Source organism: Melanostigma gelatinosum, assembly GCF_949748355.1.
Source record: "Melanostigma gelatinosum genome assembly, chromosome: 5".
In the NCBI taxonomy this organism is placed as follows: Eukaryota; Metazoa; Chordata; class Actinopteri; order Perciformes; family Zoarcidae; genus Melanostigma; species Melanostigma gelatinosum.
In genome coordinates this window covers 12,069,555-12,087,975 of record NC_136638.1, presented here as the reverse complement: position 1 = coordinate 12,087,975, position 18,421 = coordinate 12,069,555, and the positions used below count along the sequence as shown (strand labels likewise).

Here is an 18,421-nt window from a genome sequence, read left to right as displayed (position 1 = left end):
CTAATTAAGACAAATATTGCCGTTTTTATTATTATTATAGTGTGCGGTATAATACAGTCATACTTTGGATTTGTCGATGTAATTCACTTTTGCAACATGGATTCTTAATAAAGGAACAAGGCATTTAACACCAGATATTTAAATACAATTACCAGTTGCTTTTTAATTAAAAAGGAAAGGATATTTTTACTTTGACTTAGAAAAGCTTTCAACCCAGTGAAACTACATCCTATTTTGATGAGTTTCTTAAACTTGACCCCCCAGTAAACCTCTGACGACTCTCGCCTGGTTACTGGTGCACAGACACCTGCCTATGTGCGTCACACACCGTTGACGGTGCGCGTCAGTGCAGAGATTCGACATTAAACAGCGACTCTGTTGAGTTTGAACCTGAATTCCATCACTTTTTTTTTGTGTAGCCGACATGAGAAAATGTGACAAAAGTCTCACGACTGTCTTTGTCTCCAGAGCTCAGCCACAGAAAAACATCTGACTGAAGCTGCAGCCCGCATATCAGGATCTTTTAATGGGGCTCACCCTCAAGAGGGCCAAAACTGACAACCAACAAATCCTTCTGCCGACTTGTTAGCTTGCTAGTGATGGAAGCTAACACAGATACTGGCTGATAATGAGCGAGCACAGCATGTGGACAAACACAACATCTTAGATAGAGCTTGAGTTAAGATATTGAGTGTACTGAGTGGACAGATCTGGGTGTGGCTTTGGCTGAAACACTAAACACTACATCCACCGTCAAGTGGACACAGCCACCCACACTCATCCCACAACGTGTTCCGCTAATTTGACACATGCTGAATTCATAATGAAGAATCTAAAATTGGCAAAATGCTCACCACGCCCTCTCCTCACTGACATAGATGGGAATGATTGACCCTCTTTCTCATCGCGCTGGTTTCATATACTCTATATAGTTGCATTGCTATAAAGCATAGCGTCTCCCTTTAGAATGCACCCAGAAGCTTTCTCGTGCATGTGCAGAATTAAAGCAATAGAAAGAACTCGGGCAGAAAATGCTAAAATAATTCAAAAGCTGGAGAAGAAACCCAGTTGTGTCCACATCTGAGTTATAAAGTTTGTGAGTCAAATCATTTAAGTGTTTGTACATGGTTTTTGGCCTCGTTGCATAACTCAGTTCCTGTGTTACCTGTGTTAGTGAGGAGCTTGGTGGCCTCCAAGACCTTCTCGGTGTAGATTCCAGGTTCATAATTGTCCATTTCGCAAGTGACCACATGGACGACTCTGGCAGCGCGGCCTCGAATTGCGCCAGCAGTGCGATCCAAACCGTCGACATCTTTCTCCTGCAGAGCGATGACGCACTTATTCACATCCTCCAGGATGTGGTTCTCTGGGGGAACATAACAATGCAACAGTTAGCGGTGCATACTTTTTACATTATGCAAACACTGAAATCCAAACCGGCCTGAATGCAGAGTGGTTAGCGAGGAAGTTAAAACTGTGTTTGGATTTGTTCTCGCCCAAGATTTTCTTTTAATCAAAGATGGAACATGTTTGTACCAGCAATAACTGAGAAAATGCCGTTTAGTCAGGAAATCCTCAGCCTTCAGTCTGTGTTTACATAGTCCTCAAATTAAGAGGGCCACTGGGAGGCTCAAGTGTAGGATGGGGAGGGCGGAAGACAAATTCTCAGACTGCTTATTGATGTGCAGCCTGTAAAATGCAAATATCCGCCATGTAAATTACAGTCTGTCCTTGGCTGGAGGTGAGAGAAGTCATTCTGCTTAATGCTTAACGAGAACGCTTTCAGGGCATGCCCGGCAAAACCATTTGTGTGCTTTAACACACATGACAGGATGTCAATTTCAGACAGAGTGCTGCCGACGCTTCAGCGCTTTCCTCTGCGGAGCCCAATCAGCCCCCGTATGTATGGCTCTCATCAGAAAGGACCAATACCACAGATAAGTGCCGACTGCAAATCCATCTTAAAGCCCAACCCATCTGCCGCTGCGTTGTCAGGTTTCACATTTAAAATATATTTGAAAGAATTCCTAAAGCATCAGTGATCAAGTACAACTCACCAGACACGCAGAGGAAGTCATCAATGGATGTGATGTCATCGACGGCGTCGGTGAGGACGCGGACCTGCTTCTCCCACTGCTCCTTGAACAGATCCATATTGTCCTGGGCCACCTTACTGTTGGGCTTGGCAGCGAGGGCCAAGGCTGCATTAATCACCTGTAATCACCCAATTACAGCCATTAAAGCTCCATTACGACACAGCCCTCAGCCACAACATTAGCATAGGTTGATTGTGCGAAGGCCCCCCCACCACCACCACCCACTGTCCCACCTCAATGTTGACACTGCAGCATGAAGCCAATTCATTTTAAGGAATGATTATAGACGCCAAGTGTTTTTTGAAGGATTGAATGAAATGAAACTAAGAGCTGCTTGTTTTGGGGGGAAGAAACATCTGTGGATTTCAAAGCTCAGGATGAATGGGAGTCATTAGAGGAGATTAAAAAGCAGCAGTGGCAGCACAGTGGAGGGAGCTGGTAACACTCAGGGGAACAGATGAGAGCCAGACGGTTAAAATGGTGAGGATGACGAAAAGATGGGCTCAATGGTGGACACATGAACAACAAGCTATTGAGCTTTTATTCTTACTCTGCACAATCTGTCCCTCTATATCCACTATAGTGTACGCACAATGTCCTGTAATTTAATTCACATGAATGTAAATAGAAGTTATTTCCTCTTTTTGAGGGAAAGGGAGGTAAACAGGTTGCACAGAGGCAATTCACAACCTCACCAACAGAGACGTGGAATTCAATTCCAGGTAGCGTTACATTTGGCGTGGTCGTATGTTCCAACCCACGACAAAAACTAGGTGGGACACCTGTGGGGGGGTCGTGCCCATATCGCTGCCCTGAGGCACGTTTGTGACCATCATCATTATTCTAGTATTGTTAAAAAGAATACGTTGTTGGAAGAAAGACCCACACGCAGTGTTGTGTCCAGTTCACTGCACCACCTTTCTAGCACAAATACAGAACACTGAAAGAAATTGGCTGACGGTGTATTCATGTGAGGCCCTGAGACCAAAGCTGGAGAAGAGAAGCATATCCTAGTCTGGTCATAAAAACACTGAACTGTAAGTAAGTATGCCTGAACAGTTTGAGTCTTCGTAGACAATGTGGAAGCCTCGCAAAGAGGTGCACAATCAATGAGGCGGGTGGAATTTGGGGGGCAAAAGAGCCACGTACCTGGGGGCAAAGAGCTTCCAGTTGAGATGCTGCCATGCGGACCAGCTTCACTCCCTCTTCATTGTTTGAGATGGAGCATGCCAGGTTGGCCACCTAAACGAAAAACACACACACACGTCTCTTTGTTAGCCAAAGACAAGGACTTTATTTAGAGAGAAACAAAGACAGCATATTTAATCTTAGAGAAGAATCCCAAACCCAGGCTACCAGCATGCATTGAGCTATCAGAAATGGAGCAGCTCTGCAGCACAACCGATCCCTGTGGACTACAAACCCAAAGCTTGAGGATTAATTCATAAAGCTGCAAAATGGCACGATATGATCGCACGGAGAGAATAGTACGTTTCTCCAAATGTGAATGCACGTTGCAGCTGGAGACTCAAAGAGCATGGCTATTTAGTGACTTAATCACTAACAGATTGACATCACGCTCCTGAATCAGAGAGGAAAATACTTTCAAGAAAAAATAAATAAATGGAGTGAGAACCAGTGAGTGCTGAGCTAAGCAAGTCTTCCTTCCAGCCGCACACACTGATGTTCCGTGAGTATATTTTCTTGTACAGACCAACGAATCATGCTCTCGCACAAACATTTCTAAATATTCTAGCATCTTCCCCGAGTAACATCATGCATCTTGTCATATTCAGAAAAATGTAGGTCAGAGACTTTGAATATTCCCATTTGTTGGTAGGGATATGCTGGCAACAATGCTGAAGCAGAATGCCTGGGATGTGAGGAACAATGCCAAAGCGGGATAATCCAACAGACAGAAAATGTGCTGAACCACAATCAACTAAAAAGGTAAAAATAAACTCTTGATTGTACTGCAGCAGGAACAAGGGCTGAAAAGTTTAGTTTGTTTTTTTAACAACCTGGGTCTTATTTGCATAGTTTCAGCGATGAATCTGTCATATTTTAGTCATTTACTGAGATCTGGGTCACGCAGCAACATAAGCGGTGAGCCGATCACACGGGTTGTAAACAAAACCGCAGTTTTAACAGAACATAAAACGGAGTGCAACAGAAGCGTCAGTTATGAAATGTCTAAATGCATTTAGACAAATGCATTTAGACATTACATGGGTTCACAAAAAAAAGCTGAAAGTTGCGTTTGATCAAATGAATGTCTATAATGCACAGCTTGGGTAGAATAGCTTTCATGAGCTTTATTCGGAACATGCGTGATCTTCCGCCTGCTGGCGTTGGCCCAAATGAACCCTACTGGGGTCTGGGATCTCCAGATAGAGAGATTAAATGATATTATGGAATAGAAATGTGGGGCAAAGCTATGGAAATAATAAGGAGGGAAAAAATAAATTGGCGGTTGACTACACGGCTGGGCGCGAGAGGGGCGGTGTGGGTGAGCATGAAGAACCCTCGCCTCCTCTTCAGTCTCTCCGGTTCTACAAGAAGATGCCCGCCCCCCCGAATTTCCGAAGCAATTTTGCTGATGAGAAGCACTTATTCCACCGCGCTGGTGAAGCACTGAAACATTGATATAAACATCCTACATCACTATGCAAACACATGCAGGGGACCACAGGGAGGGACTCCAGCAACACGAGAGGAAGGTTATATAAAGACCATCGGGCACTTTACTTTCACTTTTCATGATCTTACACATACGCCACGATGATGGTGGTAAAAGCAGCCGTTTTCCGCACAAAAGAGACCACACCATCTCCTTAACGACCATTCAGCGCACACTGCCTTATTAGAAATGCTATGTGTGCGGGATGGATATTGAATATTGTGTTCATGGAGATTAGACTCAAAAAGACGAGATGACAAACACGTTTACCACCACCATCTCATTATTCCAGCATTATACAATAAAAAGCGGGCTCAATGAATCACGGCGTGTCACGGACATTATGATGGATAACACGCATCCTTCTTCATGAAGCAACTTTGAAAAATACAGACAGAACGCTCGGGGATGTAAAGCCGAACGGAGGCTAGATACACGATCGTAAATGTAGTAGAGGACAGACGACAATATGCAATGTCATCATTGTATTGAATGAAGTCAGAGGTAAACATCTGGAGCTGAATGTCCTTTTTTAGTTGCTCTCGGTACAAAAAGGTTGGAAACTTAATAGAGTTGAGTCATGTTTAAAAACCGACAGACTCAGCTTACCCCAATATATTTGTTATAAATTAACAATATATATATATATAATCACGTCATACAATCTCGTTTTTTAGCGCATGGAAAGAAGAAGCAGACAAATACCCCGATGTAATAAGATACTTTTAGATTTCTCAATTTAATTTGATAGATCACTCACTAGCCGTGGACAGACACAGAGGTGCACACTCACGGACGCATGCACACGTGACCGATCGCATGATAGGAGATAAGAATAAAGTGAATAAATTATAAAAACGCAATGTGGAAGAAGTGTCTTGTCAGGTCTAATCTTTAATTAATTAAGTTAGACATGAAGTGAACTTTGTCCTCGTACATTACAGGCTGTTGTCTGAAGCAGCATTTGAGACTTCTGGTAAATGAAACCCATGAAGTAAAACCTCTAATTATGCATTATAACGCGATATAAAAAGCATGATGTTCTGACAAACAAGGGGAGAGGAGCTGCTTAAAGAGGCCTACGGATACATGTGGGTCAGTAGTAATGTAGCTTTCAAAGAAACGTGCGTGAACTAACGGACCATTTGCCTTCAGGCAGCCTTCACATACACAACTCATGATGCCATGCAAACAGAGCTGTGGCTCCTGCAGCTCCTGAGGAACATCTTACATTTAGAACATATTCATTCCTTATGTGATGAACAACAGAACCCGTTTGCTACTCCGCGCTCTTGACATCGTAACTCTTCATTTACAGCTATGGAGTTTGGCAGAGGATCTTTTCTGTACCCGTTTGATTCCCGCTTTGATGCATTTGAAGGGAAATGTCAATCACTTCAGTGAGAGGCGAAGAGCTACTTTGACTTATTTATTGCTAAGACGACTGTATTAATGATGGCTTGCTCTACGGGAATGTTCGTGCTTGACTGTGTACTTTGGCAATTATATCAGCTAAAAGCTAGAAGTTAATCTAAAATGATAAAACATTAGCTGCTCCTTAAAGCGTCGCAATTCTCCTGCATATTTACATATCATGATCCAGGTAATTAGCCCTACTCTATTAAGTTACTCAAAGAGGTGGTGAACTTGAAATGTGTTGCTGAAACCCCAAAACAGGATTTGCATTTCCGAAAAAGCACGCATTTGTCCATTTGCTGATGACATAATCACCATATTTAAGCCACGCTGACGCACCTTTAAAACACATTTAAGGAGATTGACAACACACAACTCGATCACATCCAGCGGCGTTAAATAGATGACCGAAAAAATGGATTTTCAATTTAACGCCATTTATACTTAACATGAGTAATTTCTAATCTTCTTAGTGTATCCCATCTGTTATAAGCAGATAAAAGCCATAGTGCCTCAGCATTAGGGGAGTCCACCAATGTCGGGCTTTAATGGCACTTCTGACACTCGGGCCTTCGGGGTCTACTCCCGAGAGTGGTCCCCTTTTCCCTCTGATGCTTCAGCGGTTTCCACAGCGAACGCTTATACTTGCCAACCGATCCAGCCACACTCGTGGTCATCTGCCCATGGGAGGAAGTCACTTTCAAATGTCAGCATATCATGCTCTGACTCGGGCATTCACCAAATTGAAGGAAGTACCACTGCTGAGGATCGCTCAGGTTTCTGTCAGCTTGCTACCCACCAAAGTCCAACATGTGGCCTTCTTCCTCTGTTAAGACATGAGACCGACCACAGGGAGGGGTAGAAGAAGGATGCATTAGGCCCCTTTTAAAAGGTATTTATCTCCGTAGGTACCAAGCAGACGTGTGGAGTTGTCCAATAAGGAATAGTACATCAATCCGCTGTGGCAAGGACAACATTTTCCCAGGTGGGTATTTCATTCCTTTGGTTCTGCTTGAAAATGTGAGATTGTGGCTGTGACCACACAGCAATGTTTGGCTTGTCTACTCACAGCAGAGTGTGTGTGGAAATAACACAGAGTGAAAGACAAAGACAGCAACCAGAGAAAATAACTTCAATGTTTACATCTTTGTTTTCATTAGGGTGGGGGGGAGAGAGAGAAAGATCCCAGATTGCTTTTTTCTGAGGCACTGTGATCCTTAAGTTGCATCACAAGGGAATCTCTAAGAACAACCCCACAGAGAGAGAAAAGAGAAGCTGGAGGATGTTTACTATAAGCTAAGCTAAAATATCCATAACTGGTGGGATGGAAACGGAAAAAAAAAGAAAATAGGAATGTTCTGTATTTGGGTCACACTTGGTTTTCGACTCTGAAGGCATTCAAAATCCTACATTACCTCAATCAGCTTGTTGGCGTGCTCGCGGAACACCTGGGCATATTCCTTGACTTCCTTCTCGTTGCCATTCTTGGCCGCTTCGATCAGGACCAGGAGGGGGACGTTGGTCTCCAGGAAAGAGTCGGAGACATGGTCCATGACAGCTTTACGCAGCTGTGATGTAAGACATGGAAGAAAAACAAAAAAGGAAAAGGCACTGTTAACATAACACATCCCCCTGGTGCATGAATATTTATAAACCCACATATACACGTAACCTTACCCATCTGGTGCACGTGGCCATAAATAACAGTGAGCAACACCAACTGACTTCAATTGATTGCCGTTGGCTGAGTACTTTAAAAAGAGGAGTGATTTTTGTGTGCCACACTGGTTCACATAAGAGCGCCGGCTTTGCCGTGACTATTAATACAGTCGGTTAACTTGATCATCCACGTTCTGCAGCCACCATTCGAAAAGAAGAAATACCTGTCTGCGGAGGTCTCTGGTCTTCTTGGTCATCCTGTCGATGGCGGTGTTCAGAGCGTCACTCCTGTCCTTCCTTCCAGCCTGAAACATGAACAATGAGACAGGAAGTAGTGACGAGCACGGGGCAGTGACAACGACATTGCAACATACTTGTGGATGCTTCACACACACACACGACTCTACATATCAGATTCAATTTACAGGAACAATTCTGCACACACAACTTCAAAAATCTGTTTAAAGAATGTTTGTGGTTTTAAGTCGTGCACATTTGCGTCATCTTTTGTGGGTGCTGTTCTTTTGTTGAGCTTTTTATTTTTTGGAATTTTAGTAGTTAGAGAACCAAATAATGTTATTTTTAAAAAGGAACTGCAATTTGTGACCATTTTGGTGTTGTTTTTTTGCAAAGAGTTGCTGTCAGACGTAAAAGGTGCCGGAGAGAATACATTCATGTGTGTGTATATACGTGTACACACACACACACACACACACACACACACACACGCATCAGTAAAAGCCACAGCTGCTTTGGGTTAAAAAGCAGCTGATTTGCATCTATATCAGTGCTGTAATTCATGGGAAACACACCCTTTTAATTGCTGCTGTGGCAAACTGCATTTCAAATTAGAATTTGTATTCATGCGGCGATCAAAAGAGGCGATCCAAATCCCATTCAAGCCTTCCTGTCACCACAGCTCTCTGGACAGAACACTGTACAATTTACTACAGTACACCAACTCAGTCAATCTGTTCCTTTATTCTAATAACAGATTCTTATTCTAGGTTTGTTTTGGTGTTTTTTTTTTTATACATTTCTAATCCACTGTTGCCAAAACTATTTTCTGATGCAAGAAGCTATTTGTATAGCTTGTGTTTTTTTGGGGCTTAATAGGCCAACGTCAGTAGGAATTGTTGAAAATACTGTTGAGATTACTATCGGGAGTTAATCATAGGCACACAGATATTTCAGCAAAAGTCATCATGTGTATGGAGACTCTACATAACAGTGACGTATGTCCCTGTGTTACGAGTGGAGCCCAGTTCCACGAATAAAGATAGTTCCAAAACATCCTCACTGCCAGATGAACCGGCCAAAGTGATGAATCGGTCCTCCAGCAGAAACCCTGGAGACACTATCGGTCTATTCTTTGTTCACAAATAATAAAAGCAGCTGTAAAAAGGTTAATCCCCATAAGCACTAATAACGTAAAGTAACACTGGAAATACAATTCTAATCTCTTCCCCACAGGAGCCTTTTGCTCATACTCAATGAGGAACGTGTGTTGATTAAAAGGTTCCAATTTACTACACATGGGCAACACTGTTGGCAGTAGTCACACAGTTAAACATCGTGCAGCAGTCAAAGCCCTAACGACCAGCCCCCACTGAGAGCAGAGGCATGTTCAGGCACATTCTGCAACGATGGAAGGTCTAAAGGTTTCAGGAAGGATGGAGAGAGAGAAAAAGAGAGCGCGTGAAAGAGAGAGAGCGACAGACAGAGTGAAATGAAAGAGAGAGAGAGAGACAGACAGAAAGAGAGACAGAGACAGACAGACCGAGAGAGAGCGAGAGACAGAAAGAGACACAGAGAGAGACAGAGGGGAATGAAAGCGAAAGAGAGACAGAGACAGACAGAGAGACAGACAGACAGAGCGAGAGACAGAGAGACAGACAGACAGAGAGACAGACAGAGAGAGCGAGAGACAGAGAGAGACAGAGAGACAGACAGACAGACAGAGCGAGAGACAGAGAGACAGACAGACAGAGAGCGCAAGAGAGAGCCAGAGATAGAGAGACAGAGAGAGAGATAGAGAGAGAGGGAAATGAAAGAGCGGGTGAGAGACGGACAGATGGACAGACACTGGAGAATAATAAAATTAGAGCTAAATTAGATGAACAGCAAAGGGCAACAGAGAAAAGGCAAAGAAGCAGCAGGACTCTGGGCTCAAATCAACTGCGACATAGCACCATGCATGGTGGTGGCATTGACCTGCCCCATCCCCCACTGCCCTTTTGCCCACCGGGGGGTTGTGTACATAGTTAGGGGGCCGGGAGCTCCCCTGGCACTAATCCCTTGTGATTTTGTGCTGGTTGGATGCAGGGTTGTGGTCGGGGTTTGGTCGGCTCTGCCCCTACTCTCTCTCTCTCCCTCTCAATCCTCTTTTATTCAAGCCTAGCCTATATTTCATTTCCACGCCAGAGGGTTCTGAAGCACTTCTTCAGGTGCTTATTATGGAGTCGGTTTCTCTGCGGCATCTTTTTATGACACTCAAGTGAGTCTCTATCCATCTCCTTTAGGACAGATTTAGGAACATCCCTTTCCTGCAAAACCACTGGTCCACTGGATTATGGAAATATTCAATGGCAATAAAGTCTGCTTCAAGTGGAAAACGATACCCGGAGTTCTGGGACGTTGTTCTGCGATACTTCAGCACGTTCACGGACATCTTGAATCACAAATGGGAAGCCAGCACACATCGAATGGAAGGGAATACTCCTCACATTCTGCAGAGAGGTCCCAGCGGGAGATGAAGTCTACCACAATAAATGTGGAGAACGACCGCAGACTGCTGGTCAAGTGACCTGGAAAGTCAGTCAGAGGCGTTGTTTTTGTCTTAAAACGTGAGAATTATGAAATTAAATTATTTAGGAAGTGAAAATCTCGCAACATCATTTCCAAGTTATCCAAACAAATACGGAGTTGAAGTACAGAAAACTTGTTTCGGTTAGTCGTTCAGTATCATCTACTGCCAAAGAAGACGGTGGTGATGTCGTTGTTCTGCTTCCATTAAGTACAATGTATTGCCTGTAACAGGTGCATCAAGAGTTAAAGTACCCAAGTACCAGATAGCAGTACTTCACATTAAATAATTAAGGAAAAGTCAGCATTTCCATGCACTGAAGCACAGATACCTCCTTCTGCTTGGCACTCTAGCTGGTGCTGAAATATGTCCTTTGAACCAAAACACAAAGCAATTTAATTTGCCAAATCTATAAAAAAAATATTCAGTCATGTCTATTACGTGTTAAAAGCTAGCTTCAGAGCAGCTGGCCATACATCACATGCATGTGCTCAGGATATGTAACAGACATATGTTAGCATCGCTATAGCATACTGGCTCCTGCACAGAGATAAGGGAGTGCAGCCCGTCTCTGCTCACCCATGCACATGTTAGTGTTGTCTGGAGCCACATGCTATGAACTATATTGAGCTTGGTGTATTTTTTTTTTTCCGGCATGCAATCATACACGGCGCATTCAGAACAGCAGCGAGGCGAGGCGGAGATTTACAGCTGTGTTTAATTTCAACAGCAAGCTGCCGCAACACGTTCAAGATATCAATATTCTGATGGTGACGAGCCAGTGGGAGGGAAGCAGGGATGCAAAGAGGGAGGTGGAGGAAGACTGAGGTGCACAAGCAGTGCGTATGAGGCAGAGCGCAAGTGACTGAGCAAGAGCGAGCAAGAGGGGTGTTTGCAAGTGTGGGAGAGAGAAAGAGAAAGAGAGAGAGAAACAGTAGTGATGATCGACGCCAGGCTGCCACCACTCTGTAGCAGTGAGTGGCTGCAACAAAAAGCACAGAACAACATCCCCGGCTCCCTGCTCGGCTTTTTTCTCTCCCTGCGTCTCAGCTAGCGGAAGAGGGGCTCCGCTCACACAGCTCTGCAGAGGCTATGCAGAGACTGAGCCGGCGTCTGAAGCAGGATCTCTAGCTGCCATCAACAGGTTAGGGTTGGAAGACCGCGCCCGCGGGAAAAAAAAGGGAGGGGGGGGGGGGGAACGCTTGATCTCCAATTAACCAGCTGAGCTGACATCATTGCGGTGGAAGGGAAACAAAAGGGTAAAAAAAAAAGAAAAAAAGGAGAGGAGGAAGGGAAGGAGGGAGGGGGGGGGGGGTTCTGTTCACTGGAGTCGCTCTGGATGCAACTGATCAACTTAAAAAAAAAAAAATTATATAAATATTTATTTCAAGGATTTCGTAGGATGAAGGAAGAGAGTCGACCCTTTCTTTGAGCGTGGATTTTTGAAAAAAGTACTGAACAGAGTCACAGGAATAAACATCATCTCGGGACATGGAATTTCATATTTTGTTTCATCTGGGTGGGCTCAGAATTGCTTTATTTCCAAAGAGGCTGATTCCTTTTGTGCTTACTCAAAAGGGTTTTTTCCCTTTGGATTTTTCTTCCATCTGGTTGCTCCAAGAGTCTGCGGAAAAGGATAGTTGAATGCAGCCTCCGATGTGCACAAAAGAATGGGTAAGTTAGTCTCTTTATACGGTGGGTCGGGACATGAATAGGGAATACAAGTAAGAGGGAGGCTGAGGACTAAAAGCTCTTCAGCCTCGTCCATTTACTGCAGTTGCCCTTTATTTTTCCCTCTTTGCTGTCATACTAGTTGAGAATATATCTATATACATTTTAAATACCATTTGTGTTGTATGGCAGACCTCTTAAGTGATGAAGATGACTCAAGAAAAAATAATTCAAAGGGGCATCTGCATATTTGAGCTGGTGAAACGAGGGGGGGGGGGAAAACATACGCAATAAATTATAAACGACAGAAATCAGCAGAAAAATACTCGAAATGTGAACAGAAAAGGCTGTATATAAATACCAAGGATGTTGAAACAAAGTCCAGCTCTGGTATGTAATTGATCTTTAAATGCCAAACTAAATGGCATCTCCATTAAAGCTAAGCTCAAAGAAATCCTGCTTACGTACAGTGAAAGTTAAAGTCAACGTAAAATATCCAAACTGCGGTGCGAGAGCACCCTGGAAAAGCACAACCGTCACCATGAATTAGTAATAAGTGCTCAGCAGAGATAAGCTTTCGCGCCCCGCAGTTCATTTTGTTATCTTTGAACCCACCCAGGTTTCCATTCAAGGTGGCCATTGGTGGGACCTGCACCAGCGGCTCTGTGTCTGAGTGTGATCAGCATGCTCCTGGTGTGCCTGCTGCCTCCTGCATCGTGCACAACCTGCCCTCAAAAATGCCGCTGTGAGGACCTGCAGTTCTACTGCGACACCCAGGGGCTTCAGGCGCCCCCAGACGCTGTGGACAGGGGGGCCCTGGGGTTGTCGCTGCGCCACAACAGCATCACCGAGCTCAGCCCCGATCAGTTCTACGGCTTCAGCCAGCTCACCTGGCTACATCTAGACCACAACCAGATCACGACGGTACAAGAGGACGCCTTTCAAGGCCTCTACAAGCTGAAGGACCTCAACCTGAGCTCCAATCGCATCACCAAGTTGCCCAACACAACCTTCATCCACCTCATCAACCTCCAGATACTCGACCTGTCCTTTAATCAGATGACTGCGCTGGAACCAGAACTGTTTCATGGACTGAGAAAGCTCCAGATACTCCACCTGCGCTCCAATTTACTTCGCACCACACCTGTGCGTGCATTCTGGGACTGCCGCAGCCTGGAATATTTAGGCCTGAGCAGCAACCGCCTGCGCAGTCTGGCCCGGAATGGATTTGCGGGACTCATTAAGCTTAAAGAGCTCCACTTGGAACACAATCAGCTGACCAAGATCAACTTGGCCCATTTCCCTCGCCTTGTTGCCCTTCAGTTTCTCTATCTGCAGTGGAATAAAATCAGCAACTTGACATGCGGCATGGAGTGGACCTGGACCACTTTGGAGAAGCTGGACCTCACGGGAAATGAAATCCGTGTCCTGACATCTGATGTGTTTCAAACGCTGCCAAATTTAAAGATCTTGCTGCTGGATAACAACAAACTCAGCAGTCTGGACCCCCAGGTCATGGATATGTGGCAGTCCCTAGGTACCATTGGGCTGTCCAGCAACTATTGGGAATGTACCAAAAGGATTTGCTCTCTGGCCACATGGCTAAGCACCTTTAAGGGAAGGTGGGAACATTCCATCCTCTGCCACAGTCCCGAGTATGCCCAAGGGGAGGAGATACTCGATGCCGTTTATGGATTCCAGCTTTGCCAGAATTTTTCAGCGCCGGTTGTTCAGACCATTCGCACAACCACAGACGCTACTATCGCTGCAGAATTCACAAGCTCCTTGTTTGGAATTATGCAGCCAACCCCCACGCAGGACTATGCAGAGGATTTTGGGAGCTTTACCACAGTCACCACAACCACAACGACTCGACGCACCGCTCAAGCGACCACCGCTACGTTGGAGGAGGCGGCTGTGACGGAGGACTCCTCTGCAATGGACAACACTGTAATGACTCACAGGGTCATTATCGGAACTATGGCCCTTCTATTTTCATTCTTTTTCATAATTTTCATTGTGTATATCTCACGGAAGTGCTGCCCGCCCACCCTGCGCCGGATACGCCACTGTTCGGCTATTCAGAACCGCAGACAGCTGAGGACCCAGCAGCGGCAGCCTATGGCAGACCTAGCTACACAGGTACCCTACAATGAGTACGAGCCCAGCCATGAGGAAGGGGCCCTCGTGATCATAAACGGCTATGGGCAGTGCAAGTGTCAGCAACTGCCTTACAAAGAGTGTGAAGTATGAACTCTTATTTATTCCTAGAGCATATGGTTTGCCATTTGACCATTTCAGATGATACAGGGTTTGCTTTTTTTTTTTTTTTTTTCCAGTTTATGTATAAAAAAAAGAAAAAAGCATAATTTCTACAAGTGAGATTTGACAATATGTGAGAAATGTTGAATGCTACAATGACAGAGGTTGGACATGACAGTTTAGGGGTGATGTGGAGATCGTCACAAATTTATTTTTCTATGAATGCGAGGTTGTTCATATCAGGCAGGGGCAATCATTTTAAACGAGAAAATTGTAAACTGTGAGATTTGTCTCCACGTTGTCTCTATATTCTGCAGCACAGAGAAAATACTTAGCCAAATGGCCCTCTGCTAACAGAATATATTAAGTGGAGAAATGTGATTTATGTTTTATTTCTTTTAAAAAGTAAGTATTTGAAATCATGTTTCTAACTGCAGCACGGACACTGTAAACCAATCACTCAATCACTGGGGCAAACTATTGGACCAATTATCAGAATGTTCTTTGTTTTACAGTTTCATTATGTTGAGAGAACTACTACACATTAAAGACCACCAAGACCAAAATCCAATTCTGAATTATAACTGAAAAAGTAATGTCATTATTGTTAAAAATCCTCTTGAGGAAAGAAAAGCCCTGAAATTTGATTCAGTCTACACACATTTTAATACATTAAACAATTCAGACATGAGTCAATTCAACACGTCTATAATCTGCAATCAGATCAAAGGCTTCAGTGTTTCCTGTTTAAACCATTAATTAAACACTCAAAAAAAAAAAAAAGAACAGCTAAAAATGGATTGTTTTTGCTTAAATTTATTCCAAAATCCATGTGCGTGAATGCAACTACAAGAGTGTACTGATTGAGAAGACTGCCGGAGTGGTGAATTTATGTTCAATTATATATATATATATATATATATATATATATATATATATATATATATATATATAGGGTTAGCTCCAACATACCAACAAGCTGCAAACCATAATTTCATATATATATATATATATATATATATATATATATATATATGAAATTATGGTTTGCAGCTTGTTGGTATGTTGGAGCTCCCGCCCACACAAGGGCCAACCACCACAAATAAATCCTCAACCTGTGGGACCCACTAAGCATCTCTCCTCTTTGGTCAATCTCCAATATATATACTACACGGCTGAGCAAGATACACTGATGTCTTCCTCATCTTGGACATCGAGAACATAAGGATTTGACCTTTAAATGTACATGGATTGTCTAGCCCCCCCTCCCCCCTCCCTAAACACCACAAACACTGACCATATTATTTACAGCTTTACAGCTTAACCTAGGAAGTACAGTAGCAGATTTGCTATTATCCTAGGATCAACACACAGACCTACTAGGTGTGAGGTGTGAGGATAGCGAGTGAAAGGGTAATGACCAGCGCAAATGCCAGATAGAGGAGCGTTTCATTCTGAAAATACAACCTCTCCCCAGCAGCCAAGGCTCTTTACTGCTCACACACTAATCAGGACTGACAGGCTCAAGATTGAACCAATTAAGGCCAGGCAAAAATAATCTAATATTCTGTCACCTACACCAGTGATCCAGCAACATTAGGCTTGTTCAGCCACTCAAAAATAGTTCTAGTAGAACCCTCCCCCCCTCCCCCGTACTACATAGAAACATCGTTGAAGCTTTTACTTTAGGACAGTCTTCTTGTTAGGGACACTGGGTTGTCATTTACTGTATTAAAAAAAAAGGGGGGGGGGGGGTTTGCGTTGAATAACAGTTCCTTGGTTAGCAGTCACAAGTGTCAAGTTAAATTGCGGTCAATAGCCTGAAAGCAAATGGAGATCCAGTGATAAGCAAACAGCGAGCCAGGGTCAGGACACATTGGTATGCAGGGGAGAGGATGAGCATTAGCATCAGACTAAAGCTGCTGCCGCAGCTCCGCACTTCTTTGTGTTCAGTTTGGCGGTGGGGGCAGGGTGAAAGACAGGGACAGAGGAACCGATGGGAGCGACGTCCTGGATTATCAGCAAAAAGGTGGTTAAGAATGAAACGATGCATACCGACAGACAGCACTGTGGGCCTTAAATGCACTTTGATCACACAGCAACTACCATGTCATAACAAGTAACGCAACTACCCAAGGTTTGACCAGTACAACAAGAACAATTCCTAACAATTGATATCAAAATATGGCATTTTCTTGAATTATCTCCCCAAGAAATTAGCTTTTTTTAAATTAACATTTCAATTTTTTTGGTATGTTTCACCAAAATCAGTGATTACGACATTAGGATGCTTCTGACCGCACAGCACCAGGAAACAAGTTATGTGGCTTTGACCAATGAGGACGCAGTATGTTGGCTGGTGCTCCCTGGAGGTAGCAAGGAGGTGGCTTCAATTTGTGGCTTCAATGCTCGTGTCAATGCCTCTGTGCACATGATCATAAGATGAACAACTTCTGAGAGAAAGCGTTTGTGCTACACTTCACATCTGAATAGAAGACATTGCATACACTGGTAGTACTGATCTCCAAAGTCAAGCAGCTCCACTTTGTTTCTAATTTTTGTTTTCTTCCAGCTTCGCACTGCTTTTACTACTGCCCTTCTAATCTGTCTTGCATGTTCAAAAGTCAATTGAGTTGAATATTTCTTCATGTCATTCAGCAAACTTCGTTTTTTTTCTGGTTTTTTTTCGATAACACCAAGGATGGGGAGGATGTGTGTGGAATTCCTATGAAGTCCATTTGACATTTCACTGTTGAAGACTGCGGTTGTACTAAGTGACTGAAAAATCCACAGAATGTGTAGAAATATGCATCCCTTTGCACTCTGGCTCTTTGTAAACTGTTTCTGTTTCCTCTTGTCACCCTCTAGCCCTGGTCCCCACCCTGCCTAAAAATAAAAAAAGAAAAAAAACAAGTGAACCAATCCCCTCTCTCTTACCCAACCTCTTTGTGCAAAATGAATGCTTTTTCTCTTCCCATTTTCCTTTTGTATTGTAATATGTACAATTTCATATCTGTATAGTGGATAAGATGTGCCAAACTGAAAAAAAAGAAGAAAAAAAAATTTCCCCCTCAAAACATATATTTTTTAAATAAAATGGTTATAATTTAAAGAATGTTTGCTAACTGGTGGATGCTCACAGCTTGGTTTGGTCTTTCATTACAGAATGGTTCAGTGTAGCAACCCTAAAGCAAACCAAACCCTCGACGACGTTGGTATATGCGCCGGTGTTTCGTCAAACGGCGCGTGTTCATACCGTCAATGCATCTCAGCATAACGATCAGCTCATCCACTTTACAAGTCGATGAGATACAAATTGTAATTACGCCGTTGTTTCTGGGATTCACAATGTGAAGCAGCTGCATTAAGGCAGAGTGCTGCAGTGTGTTTACGGCTGTGAAGAACGCTGTTTACAGTTATGCCTGCCAGAGGAAGTGGTCAAAGAGGATTCAATAGAAGGCTTCAAACATTGATTGTTTGAATTACCAAATACTCTCCTAATTATTTTTCTGAATTAATTGCTTCATTGTGTAGTCTACAAAGTGTCAACATATGGCGACACATGCACGTCACAAGTTTAAAGAGCCCACGGTAACGTCTTAAGGTCGTTAGTTCTGTTCAAACCTCGAGTGTATTGAACTTATAACATTGAAAACAGAAACGCGTTGAATCCACGCATTTGAGAACATGGAAGCCGCATACGTTTTGCTGGATGATGGACGATATTGACCAATCGATTAACCGACTACCCATATCATCAGTACTTCAACAGTTAAGTTTGTCATGCAATGAAAAAGCAATATTCACGATGCTTTGCCGACAGGTGTCAGT

General features: G+C 43.6%; 2 protein-coding genes across 2 annotated transcripts in view; one reads left to right on the top strand and one right to left on the bottom strand.

Moving 5' to 3' along the window:
* ctnna1 (catenin (cadherin-associated protein), alpha 1) overlaps positions 1-18,421 on the bottom strand; it is a 65,543-nt gene that overhangs the window by 20,859 nt on the left and 26,263 nt on the right. The window contains exons 8-12 of the mRNA XM_079268760.1: positions 8,076-8,156; positions 7,608-7,760; positions 3,246-3,338; positions 2,058-2,214; positions 1,125-1,366 (exon numbers count right to left, since the gene is read on the bottom strand). Coding sequence (XP_079124886.1) covers positions 1,125-1,366; positions 2,058-2,214; positions 3,246-3,338; positions 7,608-7,760; positions 8,076-8,156 — 726 coding nt within the window. The remainder of the gene's footprint in view (positions 1-1,124; positions 1,367-2,057; positions 2,215-3,245; positions 3,339-7,607; positions 7,761-8,075; positions 8,157-18,421) is intronic.
* On the top strand, positions 11,598-14,581 carry lrrtm2 (leucine rich repeat transmembrane neuronal 2; the record flags this gene model as incomplete). Its single annotated transcript, XM_079268078.1, is given in 4 exon segments — positions 11,598-11,631; positions 12,236-12,294; positions 12,298-12,331; positions 12,948-14,581. Coding segments are annotated over 4 exon segments (1,761 nt in total).